At 39.0% G+C, this 21,520-nt stretch overlaps 1 protein-coding gene across 42 annotated transcripts in view; it reads left to right on the top strand.

Moving 5' to 3' along the window:
• LOC138761651 (poly(rC)-binding protein 3) overlaps positions 1–21,520 on the top strand; it is a 139,113-nt gene that overhangs the window by 62,314 nt on the left and 55,279 nt on the right. For 37 of the 42 annotated variants that reach the window (XM_069934162.1, XM_069934173.1, XM_069934166.1 and 34 more), the window contains one exon: positions 14,976–15,105. In XM_069934162.1, coding sequence (XP_069790263.1) covers positions 15,049–15,105 — 57 coding nt within the window. In that variant the 5' untranslated portion in view covers positions 14,976–15,048. The other 5 variants (XM_069934140.1, XM_069934139.1, XM_069934143.1 and 2 more) reach the window with 4 other exon arrangements.

The following is a 21,520-nucleotide window of genomic DNA, read 5'->3' as shown; positions in this document are numbered from 1 at the left end:
CCTTTATGATGTTGGCTTAAGGTGGGGCCTCACATAGATATCTTCAATGGATGGGAGATCAGAGCTTGTAATGGACCTGACTGTTTACTACTTTCTTCCAACTTCTGTGATTCTGACACTTGAATTTCCAAACCTGGCTTTAATGCAACCAGCCAGTACACATAGTGCCATCTGTAGAAGATTGATGGGATAGTTGATAACGTGCCAAATCCCCTCAGACTCCTTAGGAAGTAGAGCCTCCTTCATAGTTGCTTTAATGTGCTGACTCCAGGAAATGTTGAATTAGTTCTGGAAAATTGCATTATGTCTTATCAAAAACTGGCCTCCTAAAGCTTTGAGTTCCTTAAGAATGGTATCCAAGGACTGAGATCAGAATTGAGAGTAAGTCATCAGAGAATTAACTTCACAACCAAAAGTACAGGATAAGATTTCAGTTTAAAAGATGGTAGACCACAAATTTATAATTTATATTTGGTCTACCCCTGTGTAACAGTAATACGGTAAATTGCAGTTTTATCTGGAGCACATTTGGCTCCATGGTAATTTAAGGAATGACTAAGAGGTAAGGATCCGTCAACACCTAAATTGAAGAGAGACGTGATATTGTTTGGGTCTGAAAGGGATATCACGGAGAATCAGTTCCATCAGAACACTAAATGGAGGGGTGGTGGGTGGAATTTGCAATGAAGGAAAATAAATTGTAACTAAAACAACCATGGAAGGCAGCATATTGGAACAGGCATGACTGAGAAATTTGGCATAATTCAGAGGGCTTGGTAGGACAAATTTGCAGTCAAGGGACTTCTGGGTGTCAGTGAATTTATAATCTGGATTACGTACAGACATTCCTCAAGAATAAAGATGAAATGGAAAAGAGTACTACAAGATCAGATTGAGGAAATTAGAAGCAGGCTTTTAGTTCAAACCCTAATTGGGTTTTCAAATGCCAAAATCCTGCCATCCCTTTTATTTTGGCTATCTAAAGAACAAAAATATGCCATCCCCATTGGTTATGGGATTTTTTTTAAAAACTGGAAATGCTACTGATAAATGTTTGGAGAATTTCTTGAATTAGCTGATTGGAACCTGCCAGTGAATATAACAGCTGCGACCTCTTTTTTTCTTTCCCTTTCAAAGAACTATAAACTGCTAAAAGCATTGAAATAGATTAACTTCAAACATACTGCTTTTTAAAAAAATTTTTATTTATAGACAATAGTGAATCATACAATTAAAATACAATCCAATGCATAATATTTTATCCCATTTTAATCCCCCACCCCCAACTCTATCCCCTGCCCCCCATCCCACCCAACTCCCCTCTAAACTATCCCAGAAAAAGAGAAGGAAATCTAGAATAATGCCATTCAATCATCTACCATGGATTGGGACTGCACCACCAATGTATGGGAAAGAAAATATTAATAATTTAGTCCCACATATTCCATATATGGGCTCTACGTTTTAATAAAAAAAGGAATAATTATTTCATAAATTATTATTTTCTCCAAAGGAATACATGATCTCTTCTCCACATGCCATCATTGTATTCTCAATTTAGTCTCATTTTTTTCCATGTAACTCCAAGACATTTATTAGCCACTGCTAAAGCTAGTCTTAAAAAAGCAATTTGAAATTTATCTAATTTTAATTCCAAACTGTGTTTTAATATAAAATTTAAATATAACTTCCAAAAATTCCTTAATTTTATTCCAAAAAGGTTTAACCATATCACATAACCAACCCTTATGATTATCTAAAACATAAATCAGAACAAACATATTTATATTTCTTTAATTTCTCCAGAGACAAATATAATTGATGAATAAAATTATAATGGACCAATCCCAACCTTGCATTTACAATTTTAGTCATACTGTCCTCACATTTAGACACCAATCATCTTGAGAAATAGATATTTCCAAATCTTTTTTCCATTTCACTCTAGTTTTATCAATATCTAGTTTAGGCATTTTATTCTGCAATAAAGCATACATATCAGATATAAATCCTTTCTTACCACAATAGTGAATCATACAATTAAAATACAATCCAATGCATAATATTTTATCCCATTTTAATCCCCCACCAATTTCAAATTTAAACCTTTTAGGAAGCCTCAAAGAATGACCAAAATTATCTAGCAATAATGCTTTAACTTGATAATAGGAAAAAAGAGTACTTGAAGGTATTTCGTATTTCTCTTTCATTCTTTTGAAAAGAAATAAAATCACCCACCTCATAACAATCTTCTACCAATTTAATTCCTTTTTGCTTCATATACTGCTTATCTAAGAGCAAACTTTGTGGTATCTCCTCTTAGTGAATGGAAAGGTAGTATTTCAAACTGTGGTGTTCATTTAACAATTCCAGCATTATGATAGAACAGTACAGCTCAGGAACAGGCCCTTCGATCCATGATGTCTGTGCCAAACATGTTGCCACATTAAACTAAAACTCTGCTGCTTGCATATGATATCTCCTCTTCTCTGAATATTCATGTGTCAATCTAGAAGCTTCTTAAATCCTACTATTGTATCTGCTTCCACCACTGCCCCTGGTAGCCCATTCCAGACACCTACCACTCCATGTAAAAGAAAACTGACCTCATACATCTGCTTTAAACTCACTAACCCCATCGTAAATGCAAGTCCTCAGTGTATTGTGCTTTAACCCTGGGAAAAATATTCTGATTGTTTACCCTAACTGTGCCTCTCATAATTTTACACATCTCTATCAGGTCTCCCCTCAGTCTCCAAAGGAAACAATTCAAGTTTCTATAACCACTCCCCGTCGATCACACCCTCTAATCTGGGCAGCATTCTGGTAAATCTCTTCTGTACCCTTTCCAAAGCCTTCATATCTTTTGCAATGGAGTGATCAGAGTTGCACAGGATGCTCCAAATGTGGCCTAATCAAGGTTTTGTACTCAACTGCCCTGACTAGTGAAGGCAAACATGCCTTATGTCTTCTTTACCACCACATCTACTTGTATCACCACTTTCCAGCTAGAACAACACCTTCCATCACTACCTTATGCTTTCTATGAGCAAGTCCATTCTGAATCCAAACTATCAATTCCTCTTAAATCCCTGAAATCATTGCCTTTTGGATCCGCTTACCATGAGGGACCTTTTCATATTAAAAGTCCACTCTGACAACATCCATTACCTTTGTTGCCTCTTCAAAAAATTTGGACAACTTGGCCGCACAGAGCAATATTGACTGTCCCTAATCTGACCATGCCTTTCCAAATGCAGGTAAATCCTATCCCTTGTCACTATTCTATATGTGCTTCCGTGAATTTGAGGATTAATTATCAGCTGCAAGAATAAAAACACTGGGAAGATTCCATGTATGCCCACAAACCATCTGACATGCTTAGCTCTAGGTTCCATTTGCCATTGTTTGTTTATTGGCTTGACTGGAGAGTTTGTGATTTTAAAGGTTGTATTGCGACCATATTTATGGTATTTCTAAATTAATCCTCAAAATCAGTTCAAATCAGCAGTTTAAGATGGTTGTAAATTAGAGATCAGCGATTTAAAGATTTAATTGTGCCATGTCATCTTATCTAATTCCTGACTTTGGCATGCCCTTATAAAATCTTTAGGACCCAAAGATTACATGTTTCTGACCTACAGTATATAAAAAAAAGAGATTATTTTGATTCTAAATTTTCAAATATTTGAAAAGCAGTTTTTGTTTAAAAACCAACAAATACCAATTTAGTGTCACTTATAATTACAATGTACTCACGAGGTGCTGTATATCCCCTTCACTTGCATTTCATGAATTTTCCAACAAGCTTGAGATGTTCTCCCTTTCTCAGAAAATGTCAAATTTAACTGTCATAAAAATTAGATCAAATTTGTATGATGACATGACTGCTTTAAGCAATGTTGACTGTCCCTAATCTGACCACAGAACAAACTGCATGAGTTATCTCCCCTCCTGTCTTTATTACTATTTTTGAATGGACATTATTTTCAATTTGTCATTGTTGTGAAAGCTGAAATGTTCTGTTCTAAAATGTTGCTTACTGCAGATTTTATCTAGAGCTGCATGTAAACAAGCATAAATGTGGTTTTCAAAATTTTCTTTTATTCACTTTTGGTGGGATTCAAATTCTCAGATTTGCTAAATGTAGAAATACTGAGTGTTCCAAATTATTCATGAATTTTGGTTAAATTTGACATCTTAAAAAAAAAAAAATTGTACCTTTGATCAAATTCTACCATTTTTTCCTTAAACTGTCATGGCAGATCAGTGAAGTACTTCCGATATTAAAGAGTGGTCAGGTATGTGGTCAAAATGAGAGGATTTGAGAAGGGCAGTGGGATTCTGTTAGATTAAAGTGTTTTAACTGGGATTATACACAAAGCTTTTGCATAAACTGGGTGGTTTAATACTGTGGCTGCAAATAATTTGATCTGCCTTGCTGATTTGGTGTAAGATGTTGGCCAGAGGAATCCAGGTCATTGATTTTTATAAGGAAAAACAGTTGGCGAAATTCATTATCTATTCTAAGGCAACACAAGCAAAATATTTTACAGTAAGGTAATCAGAAGCTGGTACTACTGCAATGCAACACCTAGACAGAAATTATCCTTTAATTTTCTGAGCATATTCAATTTACTGCAGTATGTGCTAATGTAGATTTGTTATTTTTGTGTAAACTGATCACCCATTCACCTTTATATGGACTGATAGTGTGATTATCTTCTCTATGCCTTTCTCCTTCCCTTTGCAACATTAATTTTTGCTGTGTGATCACCAACCATTGCCTCTTGATTTTTGTGCTTTACAGATGATGTAGAACTTTACAATCCTAGAGAAAGCACTGAAACCAGACTAATCTCAAATATTTATTGACTACCATGAATGAGAAATGTTCCAGTAATTGACTATTGCAGGAATGTACATATTCCAAATATAATTTAATATCATTAATAAAACAAAACTGAAGAAGGGACGTATGTACTGTATTTGTTTTAATATTTATCATTAGACTCAGAGTTTCAGTTCCAGCACTGAATAAACCCATATATATGCCTTTAACTTGATGCATTGAGACAATGTTGACTAAGTTACACTGACATCTTTGAATGTGTCTACAGTGCCCTCCATAAAGTTTGGGCAAAGACACTTTTTTCCTTCATTTTCCCCATGTATTCCACAGTTTTAAATTTGTAATCAAAACTTCACGTGATTAAAGTGTGCATTCCAAATTTTATGAAAGGTTATTTGGTACATTTGTGACCATATAGAAATTGCAGCATTTTTTTTAAACATAGTCCCCCATTTCAGGGCATCATAATGTTAGGGACATTTAGCTTCATAGGTATTTGTGATCTTTGGGTATGTTTAATTGCTTCATTGGTGCACTTGCTTCTAAACTTTTGATCACCTTTGGAGTCTGTCGTTGTCATTTTTCTACATGAGGACTAGAGTTGTGGCAATGAAATTCAAAGAAGCCGTTATGAAGCTGAAAAATGAGAATAAACCATAAGAGACATCACCCAAACCTTAGGATTACCAAAATTAACTGTTTGAAACATCCTTAAGAAGAAAGAGTATACTGGTGAGCTCAGTAATTGCAAAGGGACTGGTATTCCAAGGGAGACTCCACTGCTGATGACAGAATAATTCTTATCAGAATGAAGAAAAATCCCCAAATGCCTGTCCAACAATCAGAAACCCTCTTCAGGAGGCAGTTGTGGATGTATCAATGACTACTGTCTGCAGAAGACATCATTTTCAGAAATACAGAGGCTACACAGCAAGATGCAAACTACTATTTAACCACAGAAACAGGATAGGTAATTTCTTAAGTGGACTCCAAGGAACTTGGTGCTTTCTACTCTCTACTACTGAGCTACTAATATGTGGAGGGTGGTCATTTTGGGGTCCTCCTGAAGTCCGTAATCATCTCCTTTGTCTTGTCCATGTTGAGACTTGGGTTGTTATTCTCGCACCACATCCATCTCTTTGCAATGTGACTCATCGTTACTGATGAGGCCAATTACTGTGGTATCATATTCAAACTTGATGACTGTTGGAGCTGGATCTGGCATTGCAGCCTTATCAAAATGCCAGATCCAGTCAGATGTGTGAGGGTTCAGAATCCTTTCTGGCTATCAAATACTTGATTCTGTTCAATTTATTATGGTAAATTATTAAAATCACTAGAAAATAAAATGACCTTAATCCTTTTCAGATTTTAAAAGCCCTAACCCAGTCATTGTTAATGTGCAATATTTGAGGTATTATGAAAAATTATGAAGATGTACTTTTAATACCCAATTAATCATTGCACTATATCCAATGAAATGAACTACATTATATTTCAAATAATTTAAATATCAGTGATCATAATGTTGGCTTAATATTTTGGATCCCTAATGTGATATGTCATGATCTTTCACTTTTATTGTGATAGTCTCTGCCTAAAGAATTCTTTTGAGCTATTTGTGCTGCACCTTGATGCCAATTGGAAATGCTCAAATTGATTAATGTCTTGTGGTATTAATAAAAATGATCTGAAATAATTTTTTGGGCAAAAACCTTTATGACAGCAATAAGAATCAGCAGAGCATGAAGCGTATTTAATCCAATAGCAAAGCTCATGGAACCATGAAGATTTGCCTTAACACAGCACTGCTTGCTTTGTTAAAATGAGGAATTGTCTATTGTGGCTTTATTCTTATATTTGAGATGAGGAAGCATTTTATAATATGTATTGCATCTCTTCCTCTTCCTCCTCCTCCTCCTCCTATTTAGGTGTCTCTGCTTTATACTAAATCACCCCTGATCCAGTAACGCACCCTGTTTACGGTAAAGGAAACTGAAAATTTCAGATTTATTGTCGGAGTACATACATGACATCGCATCTGGGCATAAAAGCTCAGAAAGGAACACAGCAGGTTTCACAGCATCCATAGAAGGTAAAGATATATTATTAATGTTTTGGGCCTGAGCCGCTCTTCAAGGTATGGGGAAAAAACACAGTGTCTGAATAAATGAAACAGCAGGGGGAGAAGTATTGACCAAGAGGCAATATTTGGATATTGAGAAGAGGTTAGGAAAGATGAGAATTGATAGAGTGAGGAGCTGAGGTAAAGGAGACAGAGCTATAGGAAAGGAGACATGAAGGGATACAGTGGTGGATAGCTAATTGAAATCAATGTTAATGCCACCCATTTGGAGGATGCCCAGATGGAATATTAGGTGTTCCTCCAATATGTGGTGGTCTCAGTCTTGCAGTGCATAAGCCCATAGACAGAGTTGTCAGCAAGGGAATGGGACGGGGAATTGAAATGGGTGGCCACTGGGAAATCTCCACTATTATGGTGGACAGAGCCAATATGCTCAATGAAGCGATCTCCCAGTCTGTGTCCTGTCTCTTCAGTGTCGAGGAGACAACAATGGGAGCATCTTGTGCAGTAGGTGACCACTGCAGATTCACAAATGAAGTGTTGCTTCACTTGGAAGGACTGTTTGGGGCCCTGATTGTAAAGGAGGAGGTTTAAGCACAAGTGGAGCATCTCCTGCGGACGCAGGAGTTGATGTCAAAGGTGTGGTTGGTGGGGAGGGAGGGGTGGATGAGGGAGTCTTGGATTAAGTGGTCCCTGCAGAAAGCATAGAGGAGAGGAGCAGGCAATGCGTATCTAGTTTTGGGATCACACAGTAGGTGGCAGAAGTTGAGCAGGATGATGTGTTTGATGGAGAGGCTGGTTGGGTGGTAATTGAGGACAAGGGGAATCCTGTCCTTGTTACATATGAGGGTGAGTGGGCCAAGGCCAATGTGCAGATAATGGTGGATATGCAGGTGAGGGCCAGGTTAATGGTGATAGAGGGGAAGCCATGTTGTTTGAAGGAAGATGACCTCTGGCATGGAAGACCACGTCCCAGAAGCAGGTGTGTCAGAGATGGAGGAATTGAGAAAGGAATGGAATCATAGGGAACAGGATATGAAGAGCTGTACTCAAGGTAGCTGCGGGAGTTTGTGGAAGATGTCTGTCGAGAGTTTGTCTCCCGAGATGGAGATAGATTGAGAAAAAGGAGAGTGTTGGTAGATGGACCAAGAGAATACGAGCTCAGGGTAGAAGTCAGCAGCAAAGTGGATAAAGTCAACCAGCTCATCATGGGTATATAAGGCAGTAACAAAGTAGTCGTCAATGTAGCAGAGGAAGAATTATAGGGTCTTTCTTGTGCAGGCTTAGCCCAGAAAAAGCTGGGGCCTATGCAGGTGTACATAAATACCTCTTTGAACAACAAAAAACCAGGCATAGCCCTTCTGCTCCTATGCTTAGCCCACACATCTGCCATGACCTCCTGCACCCCCACACATAACAAGGACAAGATTCCCCTTGTTCTCACCTACCACCCCACCAGCCTCTGCATCTAACCTGTCATCCTCCGCCTTTTCTACTATGTGATACCACCACCACCACCAGGCACATCTTCCCTGCTCCTCCCCTCTTCACCTTCCACCTCCTCAATGACTCCTTTGTCTACTCCCTTCCCACCAACCACCCCTTTGGCACCTACCCCTGCAATTGCAGGGAATGCTCCACTTACACCTACACCATGAATAAGGGCCAAAACAGTACTTCTGAGTAAAGCAGCACTTGACGTGAATCTGTAGGGCTCATACTCCCTTTTGTTTCTCTATATTGGAGAGACTGGACACAGACTGAGAGATTGCTTCATTGAGCACCTTGGCTCTGCCAGACACCCATGGCAAGGATCTTCCAGTGGCCACCCATTTCAAATTCCCCATCCCATTCCCTTTGCAACATGTCTGTCCATGGTTTCATGAACTGCCAGACTGAATCCACTTGTAAATTGGAGGAGCTACACTTTATATTCCATCTGGGCACCCTCCAACCTGTTGGCATTAAAAATGTTAACCACCCCCCTGCCCCTTTCCTGTAGCTCTGTTTGTCTCTCTTCCCTTTTCCCTCTGTCTCCTTAACCGTAGCTCTGCATTCGTAGCCAATTTCTCTCTCTTCCCCCTCCCCACTATCACTATGCATCTTTTCTCTCCCCAGTGGCCTCTCCTTCATATCTAATTAACACCTTTTGTCTGCACTCTTCCCCCTGCAGTTTCTTTTAATCAAGCACAATTTGCTTTTTCTCCATACCTTGAAGAAGAGCTTAGGCCCGAAATGTCGGTAATGCATCTTTCTCCTTTGGATGCTGCGAGTCCTGCTGAGTTGCTCCAACATTTCTGTGGTTTAACTACAATCACCATATCTACAAACTTTGATATTTCACTGGGTATAAAGGCTGAACAATGACAATTGTGTGGATGGTGAATAGAGTTGTTTAGTTTGAATGTGCAATAAAAATATCTAAAAAATATGTTGAGACTTGGTATATCTTTAATCTTTTCACAAATGACTGGTTACTACAATGTCACTTTTGCAGTAATTTCCATGCCATCTTCGATTGTGTGCTTTGTATTCTTGGTCCAGAAATGCCTTCTCCAGTAATTAAAATCACCTAGCTAAAGCACTTGTACTCTGTTATGAAGATCAGCAATAAATATACTTGTGTATTGTCAATGCCAATGTAATAGTCGACCCCCTTCCTTTTTTTTTGGGCCTAAATTTTTTTTTAATGTCCAGTGTGAAAGTTGACCCCTCCCCCAACTATTTTTGGCCCCCACCGCCTGCCCATCCGAGCTCCTGACAGCGGACTCTTGCCTCTACCACCCGCCAGAGGTGCAGATGTCCCAGCCGCCTGCCTACCTGATGGAGCTCCAACATCCAGAAAGCAAACCCTTGCCCTGACCACCTGCCAACTGGAGCTCCTGACACCCAGAGAGTGAACCCTTGCCCTGGCTGCCCACCCATCCAAGCACCCAACCTCAGATCCTTGCCCCAGATGCCTGCCCATCCTGACTGTGGATTCTTACCCCAGTGGCCCACACTTCTGACCTTCCTTCCACTGCCGTCTGAACCACCCAGTCCTGGCCATTAAGCTCCTGCCGCCTTGAAGACGCGGGTACGACTTGCGAAAGTCAACCACCCCCCAGCCCACCCCCCCCCCCCCCCCCCACTGCTTATGGGCTTGAAAAAGTAGTCCAAAAATTTTGATGATTACACAAGTACAGTATATATGGTATATGTAGGTTGAAGTTTCTGTGCTTGCAGAATAATTGCAGCACAGGAGATCATTCAACCCACCAAGTACATTGATGTTCCATGTTGGAGCAAACCTGGAAATGTTCCACGGACCTGCATTCTCCATCACCATGAAATTCTTTTTATAGATGTGTTTTAATTAGTTTTTTTTTCAAATACGGAGACTGAATCTGCCTCCATTCCTGTCCTGGCAATGTCTTCTGCTTTTGTCAGAGTCACCTTTTGGTTCTTTTGCTTATCACATCTATTCTATGGCCATTGTATCGACCCTTCTGCTAATGGAATAGTTTTACTCTGTACTCACTACACCCTTAATGGTTGTAACTACCTCTCGCAATCTTCATGCATTCATATCTCTGTTACAAGTAAAAAGGCTCAAGCTTCTCCATAAAGCCTCTCCTCCCTAGAACCGTCTGGTAATCTCTTCTGCATTCTTCTAAAATCTAATATCTTGAAGAATAGTTTGTTCCAGTTACAGCCAAACCAATGTTTTAAAAGTTCATTGTGATTTCCTCTATTCCATTTCCCTGGGGAAACCAGGGAAACACACAATGTCAGTACACAAGTTCAGTATCATAAGATAGGCAACAGCTCTGTTGTGTTTCTGTGCAATGTTGTCCAGAGGAAGCATGGACATGATTTGGAGATTTTTGCAGCTGGCTTTACGTACCTCAACTGCACAACAAATATTAGATGGTGGAAGCCCCCTCAGAGATTCTGTTCTTATCTCTTTCCCTAATTTCGCAAATTTTTCTCCATTTCCCTTCCAATATCAGGTGATTTGTATTTGTGGTTAACTTGTTATGACAATGGGGCATTGATGTGAAATAATAATTCTCATTGAGCTTGCCTTTAACTGGAAAAAAAACAGCATTTTCATACAGTTTTATTAGAAGTGACAAGATAGAACTTGGGTGAAAATGTACAGTAGCTACTCAGTGGCTTTTAACTGTCCCCAATTTTATTTTTCGGCAGAAAGAATGAAGAAAAAGAAAAACGATTTACATTTGGGTTTGTGCTAGCTGGCATTGCAGTCAAGGCTTTGTAAAGGGCAGAAAGTGCATATTCATTAACAGTTAGTCACGCAATTTGCACTGAATGTCCGGCAGCACGGTGAGTGTAGCAGTTAGCACAACGTCAATGATGCAGGTCCAGATCAGGCACTGTCTGCAATGAGATTGTACGTTCCCCTTGTGTCTGCACGGGTTTCCTCTGGATATTCCAGTTTCCTCCCACCATTCAAAAACATTCTGGGTTTGAACGTGAATTGGTATATTTGGCCGGCACAGGCTCATGGGTAGGAATGAGCCTGTTACTGTGCTGTATCTTCACATTAAAAACAATAAAAATTGGAGTTTCAAACCTTCTTAATGTACCACAGAAAATTAGAATAAAGATTAAAGTCCTATCAAGATAGAGGTCACTAACATAGTGGGCATAGATAGAAAGCACAAAATAGGAGTAAATGGTTGTTTCTTGGCCTGAATAGCTGCAGCTAATGCTGTGTCCATGTGATCTGTATTGTTTGACAATCCTAGCTTTGTGCAAATGAGCTGGATATACACTAACAGTATGTTTTCTAATGCTACTGAGGGGCGTGCACACTTAAGAACAAATATCCAAAATGCAAACCCAATGATTGTCGAGATTTCAGATTTATTGATAGAGTACATAGATGACATCACATATAACTCTGAGATTCTTTTTCCTGCGGGCAAGACAGAGTCGTGCAAAAAAACTGACTCAGCATAACATGTAAACATTTAAAGAAATGTAAACAAGCTGCAATGCAAAGAAGGGAAAAAAAATGTACAAAAAAAGTTAGAGACCTTAATTAAGTCCCTGATTGAGTTTGTTGTTGAGTTTGATGGTAGAGAGGTAGCAGTTGTTCCTGAACCTGTGGTGCAAATCTTGTGGTACCTATTCCTGATTGCTGCCTGTGCCACGCTCTAGACAGGGTACAAATAGGAAGTTATGGCAGATGAATGCATGGCTAAAATGTTGGTTTAGGAGGCAGGGATTTTGATTCCTGGATTATTGGGATTGCTTCTGGGGAAGGTCTAATCTCTATAAAGGGATGGTAAGGGACCAATATCCTGGCAGGAGGGTTTGCTAGAGCCATTAGGGAGGTTTTAAACTAGCTTTTCATGGGGAGGGAAATCGAAACGAGAGCAAAGAAAACAAGGAGTTACAACGGAGGTAGAAATTAATCGTAAAGAAAACGACATAAAAGAAAGACAGATGAACAGACGGCAGAAAGAGATGTTCAACACGAATACAGCACAAACAACATTGATAATGGGCTTATGGGCACTATACTTCAATTCGCGTAGCATCAAAAACAAAGTAGATGACCTTGTCGCTCTGATTCAACTAAAAAGGTATGACATTGTGGCCATTACTGAAACATAGCTCAATGAAATGTGTGATTGGGAGCTTAATATCTGAGAATACACAGTCTATAGGAAAGATAGGCAGGGGGGTAGAGATGGAAGGGAGGCTCTGATGATCAGTAATGACATTAAATCATTAGGAAGAAGGACATGGGGTCTAAGGCTGTACAGTCAGTGTGGATTGAATTAATAAATGCCAAGGGCAAAAAGATTATATTGGCAGTTGTATACAGGCCCCCAAACACCAGCCAGGAGGTGGACTATGAGATACAGATGGAAACACAACGGGCATGTCACAAAGATAATATCAAAATAATTGTGGGAGATTTTAACATGGCAGGGTATTGGGAAAAACAGTAATTTGCTGGATCACAGAAGAATAAGTTTGTAGAGAACGTAAGAGATGGATTTTTTGAACAACTTGTTGAGAAGCCCACCAGGGGATCTGCAGTTCTCGATTGGGCCATGAGCAATGAACCTGAAGTCATTAGAGAGTTAAAGGTCTTAGAACCTCAAGGAAGCAATGACCATAACATGGTTGAACTCAATTCCAAATTTGAAAAGGAAAAAATGTCATCAGATGTATCAATTTTTCAGTGGAAAAAAGGAAACTATGGTGGTATGAGAAAGAAACTGGCTCAGATCGACTGGAAAAGCAAACGAGTCGAATGAACAGCAGGATTGAAAGATATTTTTACAAATAATAGAAGGCATGCAGGATAGATATATTCCAAAGCAAAGGAAAGATGGTGCCAATGTTGCTAACAAAAGAAGTTAAGGCCAAGATAAAAGCTAAGGAGAGGGCATACAAGGAAGCTAAAACTAATGAGAAATCAGAGGACTGAGATTCCTTTAGAAACTTACAGATCGAAATAAAGAAAGTCAAAAGGAAAGAGACATAGAGTTACAGGGACATAGAAATGAGACAGTATTTCTCAACGTAGTCAAAGGTCTCCTGATGGTCCATGGGTTTCATATAGGTAGTCTGTGCTGAATAATGGAATACTTCAGTTAAACAAGAATATCTGCAGGTGCAGGGATCTATTAACAGGTAAGAGGTAATGTAATAAGTATTGGAGACAGATGGGAGAGTTTACCCTCTCACATGCATCCACTTACTATCTTTTTACCTGTTAATCTGTGCTCCTCCCCTTCCCCCCACCTTTTCATTCTGATGCCGACGAAGGGCTCAGATTCAAAACATTGAGTGTCTTTTACCTTGTATGGATACTGTGTGAACTGCTGAGTTTCTCCAGCACTTTTTGCTATGTGATACATTTTATTGTCATTATGCTGATGTACCAGCCAATGAAACATGATTAGCATCAACTGGAATATAAAGTAAAATACAATACAATAAACATATGCAATTATAAAACAAAAACCACAATAAACCATAAACAATAAAACCACAATATTCTAAAATGTTAAAAAAGATGAGTGATTCTAAAATATGTGCAGCACCACTCAATGCTGTGGATTGGTATTTAACATTATCATGGCATCATGTTAAAATCTCTAAGTGTGGTAGTTCTCAAGCGAAGGCTTCTATAACATCTGCCCAAAGGTAGGAGAGTAAATAGTTCATGGTTAGGATGTGTTGCATCTTTAATATTCCTTGTCCTGCCCAAACATCCCCTATATATAGATTTGATGGTAGGCAATTGCATTCTAATGATCTGTTTGTCAGTTTTCACTACCTGCTGAAGTGCCTTCTTGTGTAGAACAAATCCCATACCACACTGAAATACTGTATGTCAGTATGCTCTCAATAGTATATCTATAGAAATCCAACAGCATTCTGGGGCTGAGGTGCAAGTTCCTTATACCTCTCAAAAAATAAAGACGATGTTGTGCCTTTTCGATCAGCATTGATGAATTCAAAGACCAAGTGAGATGAACTACCCCACCCCCATCCCCACCCCCCAGGAGTTTTAAGCTCCTCCACTGCTCCGTTGATGGAAATTGGGGTTGTGTGCGTGGCTTCCAGCCTATCTAAAATCCACAATGAACTCTTGTCTTCTGGGTATTGAGTAACAAATTGTTCTCAGCACACCACAAGGCTATGTGCTGAATCTCACCCCTTTAGGCCGTTACATCATCTGCTGTGATCAGGCCTACCACGTTGGTGTCATCTGCGAACTTTATTTGAGTTGAACATTGGAACGTAGTTGTAGGTAAAGATGGAATACAAAAGGGGGCTCAGCTTGAACCCTTGGGAATTCCAGTGTTCAAGGTGATAGTGGAGGAGAAATTTATTTGTATATTGCAAATGAATACTCAACATTCTCTGGGTGGAAATAGGTTTAGAACCACTGGTTTAGGATATTCAAGTTGAATCTTTCAGCTAGCTTTTATTGGAAAACACTCATTGGTGAAATCTGTCATATATTCAATTTTTATAACACTTTTTCTGTGTCTCATACAGCTGTATCATCACCTGATTGAATTATACCCAAGGAATCCAGAAACTGCAAAACTGCACTACAGTGGACCGAAAGATGACTGAGAGTGGACTGAATGTTACCCTTACCATCCGATTGCTCATGCATGGAAAGGTAATTGTCTGGTTAGAATACAACAATAAATGGCATTTGAAGTATGCTGTGATTTCTAGTGTTTGGTCTCATGATGATAAAGCTTGGTTCAAAGATTTTGTGTATGATGGCATAGAATGTGCATTTGATTTCATTGTTTTTTATACTTTTGAATTTCAAAGACTCGTACAAATCCAAAACAAAACAACAGAATCTCTTTCAACAATACTATATAAAAGCTTTTTCCCCCCCCCCTACCCTTCTCCCCATACCCTTAAAACAACAAAGAAAAGATTATATAAATTAAAGAGATGCAAAGAATCAAATACTGATAAAGTTACAAACCCTAAAGGGAACTTGAGAAAACCCAAAGAAACCAAAAGTAAAAATGATAAGGAACAAAAGTCAAGAGCAAGTCATCTGCACCATGACCCGCTTCATTTATTTCAATCATTTCACTTCTGGCACAGATTGTTGCATTTCCTTTATTCGAAAGGTGTACAATTGTATCTGTGTACCAACGTGTTGTAGATAGGGTTGACACACCCTAACAAATGTGCCATATTTCCTCTTAAATTTTCTCCAGAGGAATACAACTCTACATTTCTGTATTGTATCGTGTAATATTTAGTTGGGAGTCGGACTTCCACATGACCATTATACACTTCCTGGCTTCTGACAAGGCAACCATCACAAACTGAATTTGGTATCTGGACAGTTTAAAACTTATGTCCATAATGTTTCCCAGAAGGTACAATTCCAGATCCTGTGGAAAATCCACTTTTGTAATATTTTTTCAGAATGTCCCCCTGGTCCTCCCAGAAGGATCTCACCTTTGTACACAGCCAGGTTGAATGGATAAAGGTTCTAATCTGCACACCACACCGAAAGCATATTTCTGATTTAGATTTATTTAATTTTTGTGATGTGAGATATAGTTGATGCAGGAAATTGCATTGCACCAATCTGTACCTGGCATAAAGAGTGACTGTCTTGCTGTCCAGCCACAAGTCTGACCAGCACCACTTGTAGATTGTTGTACCCAAGTCCGTCTCTCAGTTTTCCCTTGACTTGTGTAAGCTTGGCTTTGGGCCCTCACTTTGGAATAGGAGCTACATCATGGGGGTAAACTTGCACATATTCACCATTCAAATTAGAATCTCCATGACACTACACGTGGGAAGGGCTATTGATCGTCCCAAATTATCCCTTAAAAAAGATCTTAGCTGAAAATACCGGAAAAAAGTTTTTTTATTTGATGAATCATTTATTCCTTAGCTATTCGAATGACATAAGCTGTCCTTCATAACAATCCTCTTATCCCCTTCTGGCACCAGGTGACTGAAAATAAAATTCTTTTTAGGTTTATATATTCATACAAATTAAGTTTGTCCAGGATCCTATTGTCCAGACCAATTGAGTATTAATATGTTCTGGGTCAAGGGCTATCCCTACCTTTATTCCGATACATTGATTTTTTTTTTACCACATTTGAATGAAATATTTTAATATGGGGTTATCAATTTTCTTTCATATAATTTTAATGTCCCATTTATATATGAACTCTCCTGCTATCTTTCTCCTACTGTGTGTAGTCCAATTTGTGCCCAGGAGGGGATAATATCTCCCTTAAAGAGTGAGGCAATAAACCCTGACTGGACCACCCAGTAATATTTTTTAAAACAAGGTTATTTCAAACCCCCTAATTTGTAGTCCCAAGTCAACTTTTCCATGAAAATTCTGGCCATTTTACCACTCCACAAGAACTTTCTGACACATCGTTGAACATTTTAAAGAAGCTCTGGGGCAATGGAATGGTCAAGGACTGAAATAGATATTGTAGTCTTGGCATTACCTACATTTTAATGCAATTAACTCTGCCCACCAAAGTTATGGGCAGGGTTCTCCATCTACCATGGTCCTCATCAATCTTCCGGAACAAATAGAGATAATTGAGTTTATATAAATTGCTTAAATCCTTTATCTACTTTTATCCCCAGATATTTAATGCCCTCTTGTTGCCATTTAAAATGACTCCCTTGTTGATATTGTCTGTAATCCCCATTTGTCAAGGGCATGATTTCACTCTTATCCAGATTTATCTTATACCCTGAGATCTTACCATAATATTCCAGTATGGTCCTTGGCCTGGCCGGCCCCTCCTCTCCCCCCCACCCCCACCCCCACCCCCACCAAGATCAGTCAAATATACTAACACATCATCCACGAATAAATTGATTTTATGCTCCTCCTTGCCCACTTTGAACCCCTTTATGTCTGGATCCTGTGGGATGGCTTCTGCCAGTTCTGGTCCCCATATTCATACTTGCTATAGAGGGAGTGCAGTGCTGGTTCACAAGGTTAGTTCCCAGGATGGCAGGATTGTCATGTGCGGATAGGTTAGAAAGAATTGGATTATTTTAGAAGGATGAGGGTGACATGATTGAGGTATTTAGGATTATCAAAGGGCTTGACAGTGTGAAATCAAGCACATGTTCCCAATGATGGGAGAGACTAGGACTAGAGGGCATAGTTTAAGAATGCAGGGAAGGCCATTTAATACAGAAATGAGGAGAAATTTTTTTAGCCAGAGAGTTGTGGGTCTGTGGAATGCATTTCCACGGAGGGTAGTGGGGGTGGATTTGTTGGATAGATTTAAGAGAGAGTTGGATAAGGCTCTGTGGGCGGGGGAGTTGAGAGTTATGGGGATAAGGCTGGGATTGGTTATTGAAAGGGAAAGATCAGCCATGATCCGATAAATGGCAGTGCTGGCTCGAAGGACCAATTGGCCTACTCAAGCACCTATTGTCTATTATCTAGTATAAACAACGCTGGAGATAGTGAGCAGCCCTGCCTACTGGACCTACCTAGCAGGATATTTGATTTCATTGTTGAGTGGAACAAATATTTTCTGTGCACGTGGTGGTGACTTGTTCAATCCAGACCTCTGGTGCTATCAGTTCAGAGTTGGTACAATTTCCATGTGACCGCATGGGCTTCCTGATTGGAATGTGGGAGGATGCGTGTACTGTAGCCCAATGTTTGACACAGTCTTGGCGGGCTGAATAGTCTGTTTCTGTCCTCTGACTGACTGTCTATGACTCTCTGAAATTTATCATGGGTATGTCATGGTCTTAATAATGAATTGATAATTTGTAGCTCTAGATTACTGGAACTTTATACAGTAAAATCCTCGATATCCAGAATTCAAACCACCGGCAAAAAAAGAAATAAATAAATATACATTGAAATAAATAAAAACTAAAATAAAAGTTTAAAATTATAAAGTAAATGTTCTATGAGGAAACACATAAAACTTTGGTGAAGTTGGAAGCAAATATTCAGCCATCAGAGTGCTTTGGTCGTGCATTGCTCCTACCAGCTGTTTGAATAAAGGTGTGTTTGAATAAAACGGCGTCACCCAGGATGAAGAACTGGTTGATGCAGCTTACGGTTGGCTGCCTGGATAGTAAGAGTCTTTATTTGTATATTATTAAATTTTCTTATGTGTAAACTTATGTGTAAACTTGGGGGAGGGGGTTTAATTATCTATAATGTTTTTTGTTTTTCGGGCAGCTCTGTGGAGATGCAATGACGGTTAAATGTTGTCAAAGAATGACTGAAAATAAAATTCTTTTTAGGTTTATATATTCATACAAATTAAGTTTGTTCAGTTTAAGTACAGTATAGTATTTTTGTCTTCTAAACTCTTTATTTTTAATGCTGGTGTATTAATTTGTCTCCAGCAACTGGAAAATTTGCATATCTAGTATCTATCAATCTCTGTAGGGTTTTACTGTATTCTAATTTGTACTTTATTTTGCTGAGAGATCATTTCTATGATTAATTTGTTCTGATGGATTATCCAGCTAAACTTTCTTGCACAGCTTTATAAAAGAATGAAATTAATATTACAGTAGTTTAAACTTAGCTACAGTTATGGACATATAAAATTTTAGACTTTGGTCATCACAAATGCTTTTTGTTCTTAGGCAAAACTGTGTTGGATGAAACTTCAGAAGATGATAATAGAATTTCACATTTGAGTGTGGTGAAAGGCATTGGTGTATATCCTTCCTCAAATGACCTTTTAATTGCATTCTCTCTTGCTGATATTGGCATAACTCTGATCCCACAGGTACAATATACGTAATGGCAAATGTTGACGTGAAGGGGAAAATCAAAATGGAACATTTGAAGAGAATAAAATGAAAGTGATTTTTGTTTCATCTTTTTCACCTGTGGTAATTTGCTGAGGGCTAATAACACATGTTTTTTCTCATTTCTTAAAGAATTTGCTTAAAGCCATGAACAAAATCTTGATTTTTTAATATCTTTCCTTGGTCAACAGGGACTATGTGATATTTTCCATTTCAACACTGCTTTTAGTTCCGAGTAGTGTTAATGAAGCAGCTGCAACTCTGCTTCAGTGAGGATCTTTGACATCACTGCAGGGGATGTCAGAATTTGTAACTTCAGGCATCTTGTGGAATAGGGCAGTTTTCCTGTCTGTCAATTTTGAGGATGATTTCATCTGAAATTTCCAAATGAGGAGGTGTAACTGTCATGCTCTGTCACAGTTTTGCTCGTCATCACGTTCAGTGGTGTCTGGTCAGTTGCTTACAGCATTTGGTTACTATTTATTGAAAGATTATTTAAAATAAATGCCCCATTTTAGATTTCTACAGAATTATTTAAACCCAATTCGGAGTGTAAGCAAAAATATTCCTACATTGCTTGTGCTGCTGCTCATCTTGGCTTAGCAATCTAGACAGAACTGTGGTCTGGGTAAATCCTCTTGTCTCTTGTATTAATGTATCCTGTTGTCAAAGTTCAGATTTATTGTCAGAGTACATACATTATATATAAACCCTGAGATTTTTTTCTGTGGGTCAGGCATAATTTCTACTAATCAGTGGGCAAGAGAAATCTAAACCAGGAAGTGCAAACAAACTGTGCAATGCAGAAAATAAATATTCAAAAATAAATGATGTGCAAATTAAGAGTTCTTCATTGAGTCTCTGATGAGTTTGTTGTTGTAGGAGTCTGATGGTGGAGGGGTTGCAACTGCTCCTGAACCTGGTGGTATGAATCTTGCGGCACCTATACCTCTTTCCTGATGGCAGCAGCGAGAACAGAGTTGTGTGGATCATTGATGATTGCTGATGCTCACCAACGGCATCATTCCATTTAGATTTTCTCAATGGTGAGAGAGTTTTGACTCTGTGATCCACTGGGCTGTGCCTGGCACCTTTTGCAGGAATTTCTGCTCAGAGATATTGGTGCCCTCACCCCAGTGGAGTGTACATAGAACAATACAGCACGATGCAGGACCTTTGGCCCACAATGTTGTGCCAACTGATATATACCTACCAAAAAAACTAAACTTTCCCCACCTCATAATCCTGTATTTTTCTTTCATTCATGTGCTGAATATTCTCTTAAATGACCCTATTGTTCCAGCCTCTACTACCTCTGGCAGTGCATTCCAGGCACCCACAACTCTCTCTGTTTTAAAAACTTGCCCCTAATGTCTTCTCTAAACTTTCCTTCCTTCACTTTGTACATATGCTACTCCCACCCTGACTGTCTACCTTATCTATGCCTCTCAATCTTTTAGACCTCTATTGTCGCCTCTCATCCTTCATTTCAAAGAGAAAAGTCCCAGCTCTGCTAACCTTGCCTCATAAGTCATATTTTCCAATCCAGGCAACATTCTGGTAAATCTCCTCTGCACCCGCTCCATAGCTTCCACATCTTTCCTGTAATGAGGTGACCAGAACTGAATGCAATATTCTAAGTGTGGTCTCATCACTTTTACAACTCCCCACCATTCATTTTCTGATGCTGTTTGTCCTCTCTCACACTACATCCCTTCCCACCCACCTCTTTCATTGCTGTACACTTTAGAGTTCACAGTTAATCTTTTCAAGTAAGGAAATTGCTTTGGATTTGATGTTATTTCTTGAGTGTAAATATTTGTTTAGACAGTTATTTGAACCTGCTGAACTCTTAGAATCAGAATTTATTGTCATGAACGAGTCATGAAATTTGGTGTTTTGTGGTAACATCATAGTGTAAATATTCTTATTATAACTATCATGACATTACTATATTAAAAAATAATAATAGTGTGCGAAAAGTAAGGCAGTGTCTTTTGTTCATTGATTATTCAAGAATCTGATGGCAGCAGGGAAAAAAATGACCTTGTGCCGCTGAGTGCTTGTCTTTAGGCTCCTGTACCTTTTTCTAGATGGTAGCAGAGTGAACAAGGCATAGCCAGGGTGGTGGGGGTCTTTGAGGATAGAAGCTGCTTTTTTAAGACACTGCCTCATGTGGATGTCCTCGATGGAGTGGAGTCTGGTGCCTATGATATCACAGGCCGAGTTAACAATCCTCTGGAGTTTTTCTTTGTCTTGAGATTTGGTACTTCCAT

The sequence above is a fragment of the Narcine bancroftii genome, chromosome 4, assembly GCF_036971445.1.
Source record: "Narcine bancroftii isolate sNarBan1 chromosome 4, sNarBan1.hap1, whole genome shotgun sequence".
Lineage (NCBI taxonomy): Eukaryota > Metazoa > Chordata > Chondrichthyes > Torpediniformes > Narcinidae > Narcine > Narcine bancroftii.
Note: the sequence above shows the minus strand (reverse complement) of the source record. Positions and strands in the feature narration are given on the sequence as shown.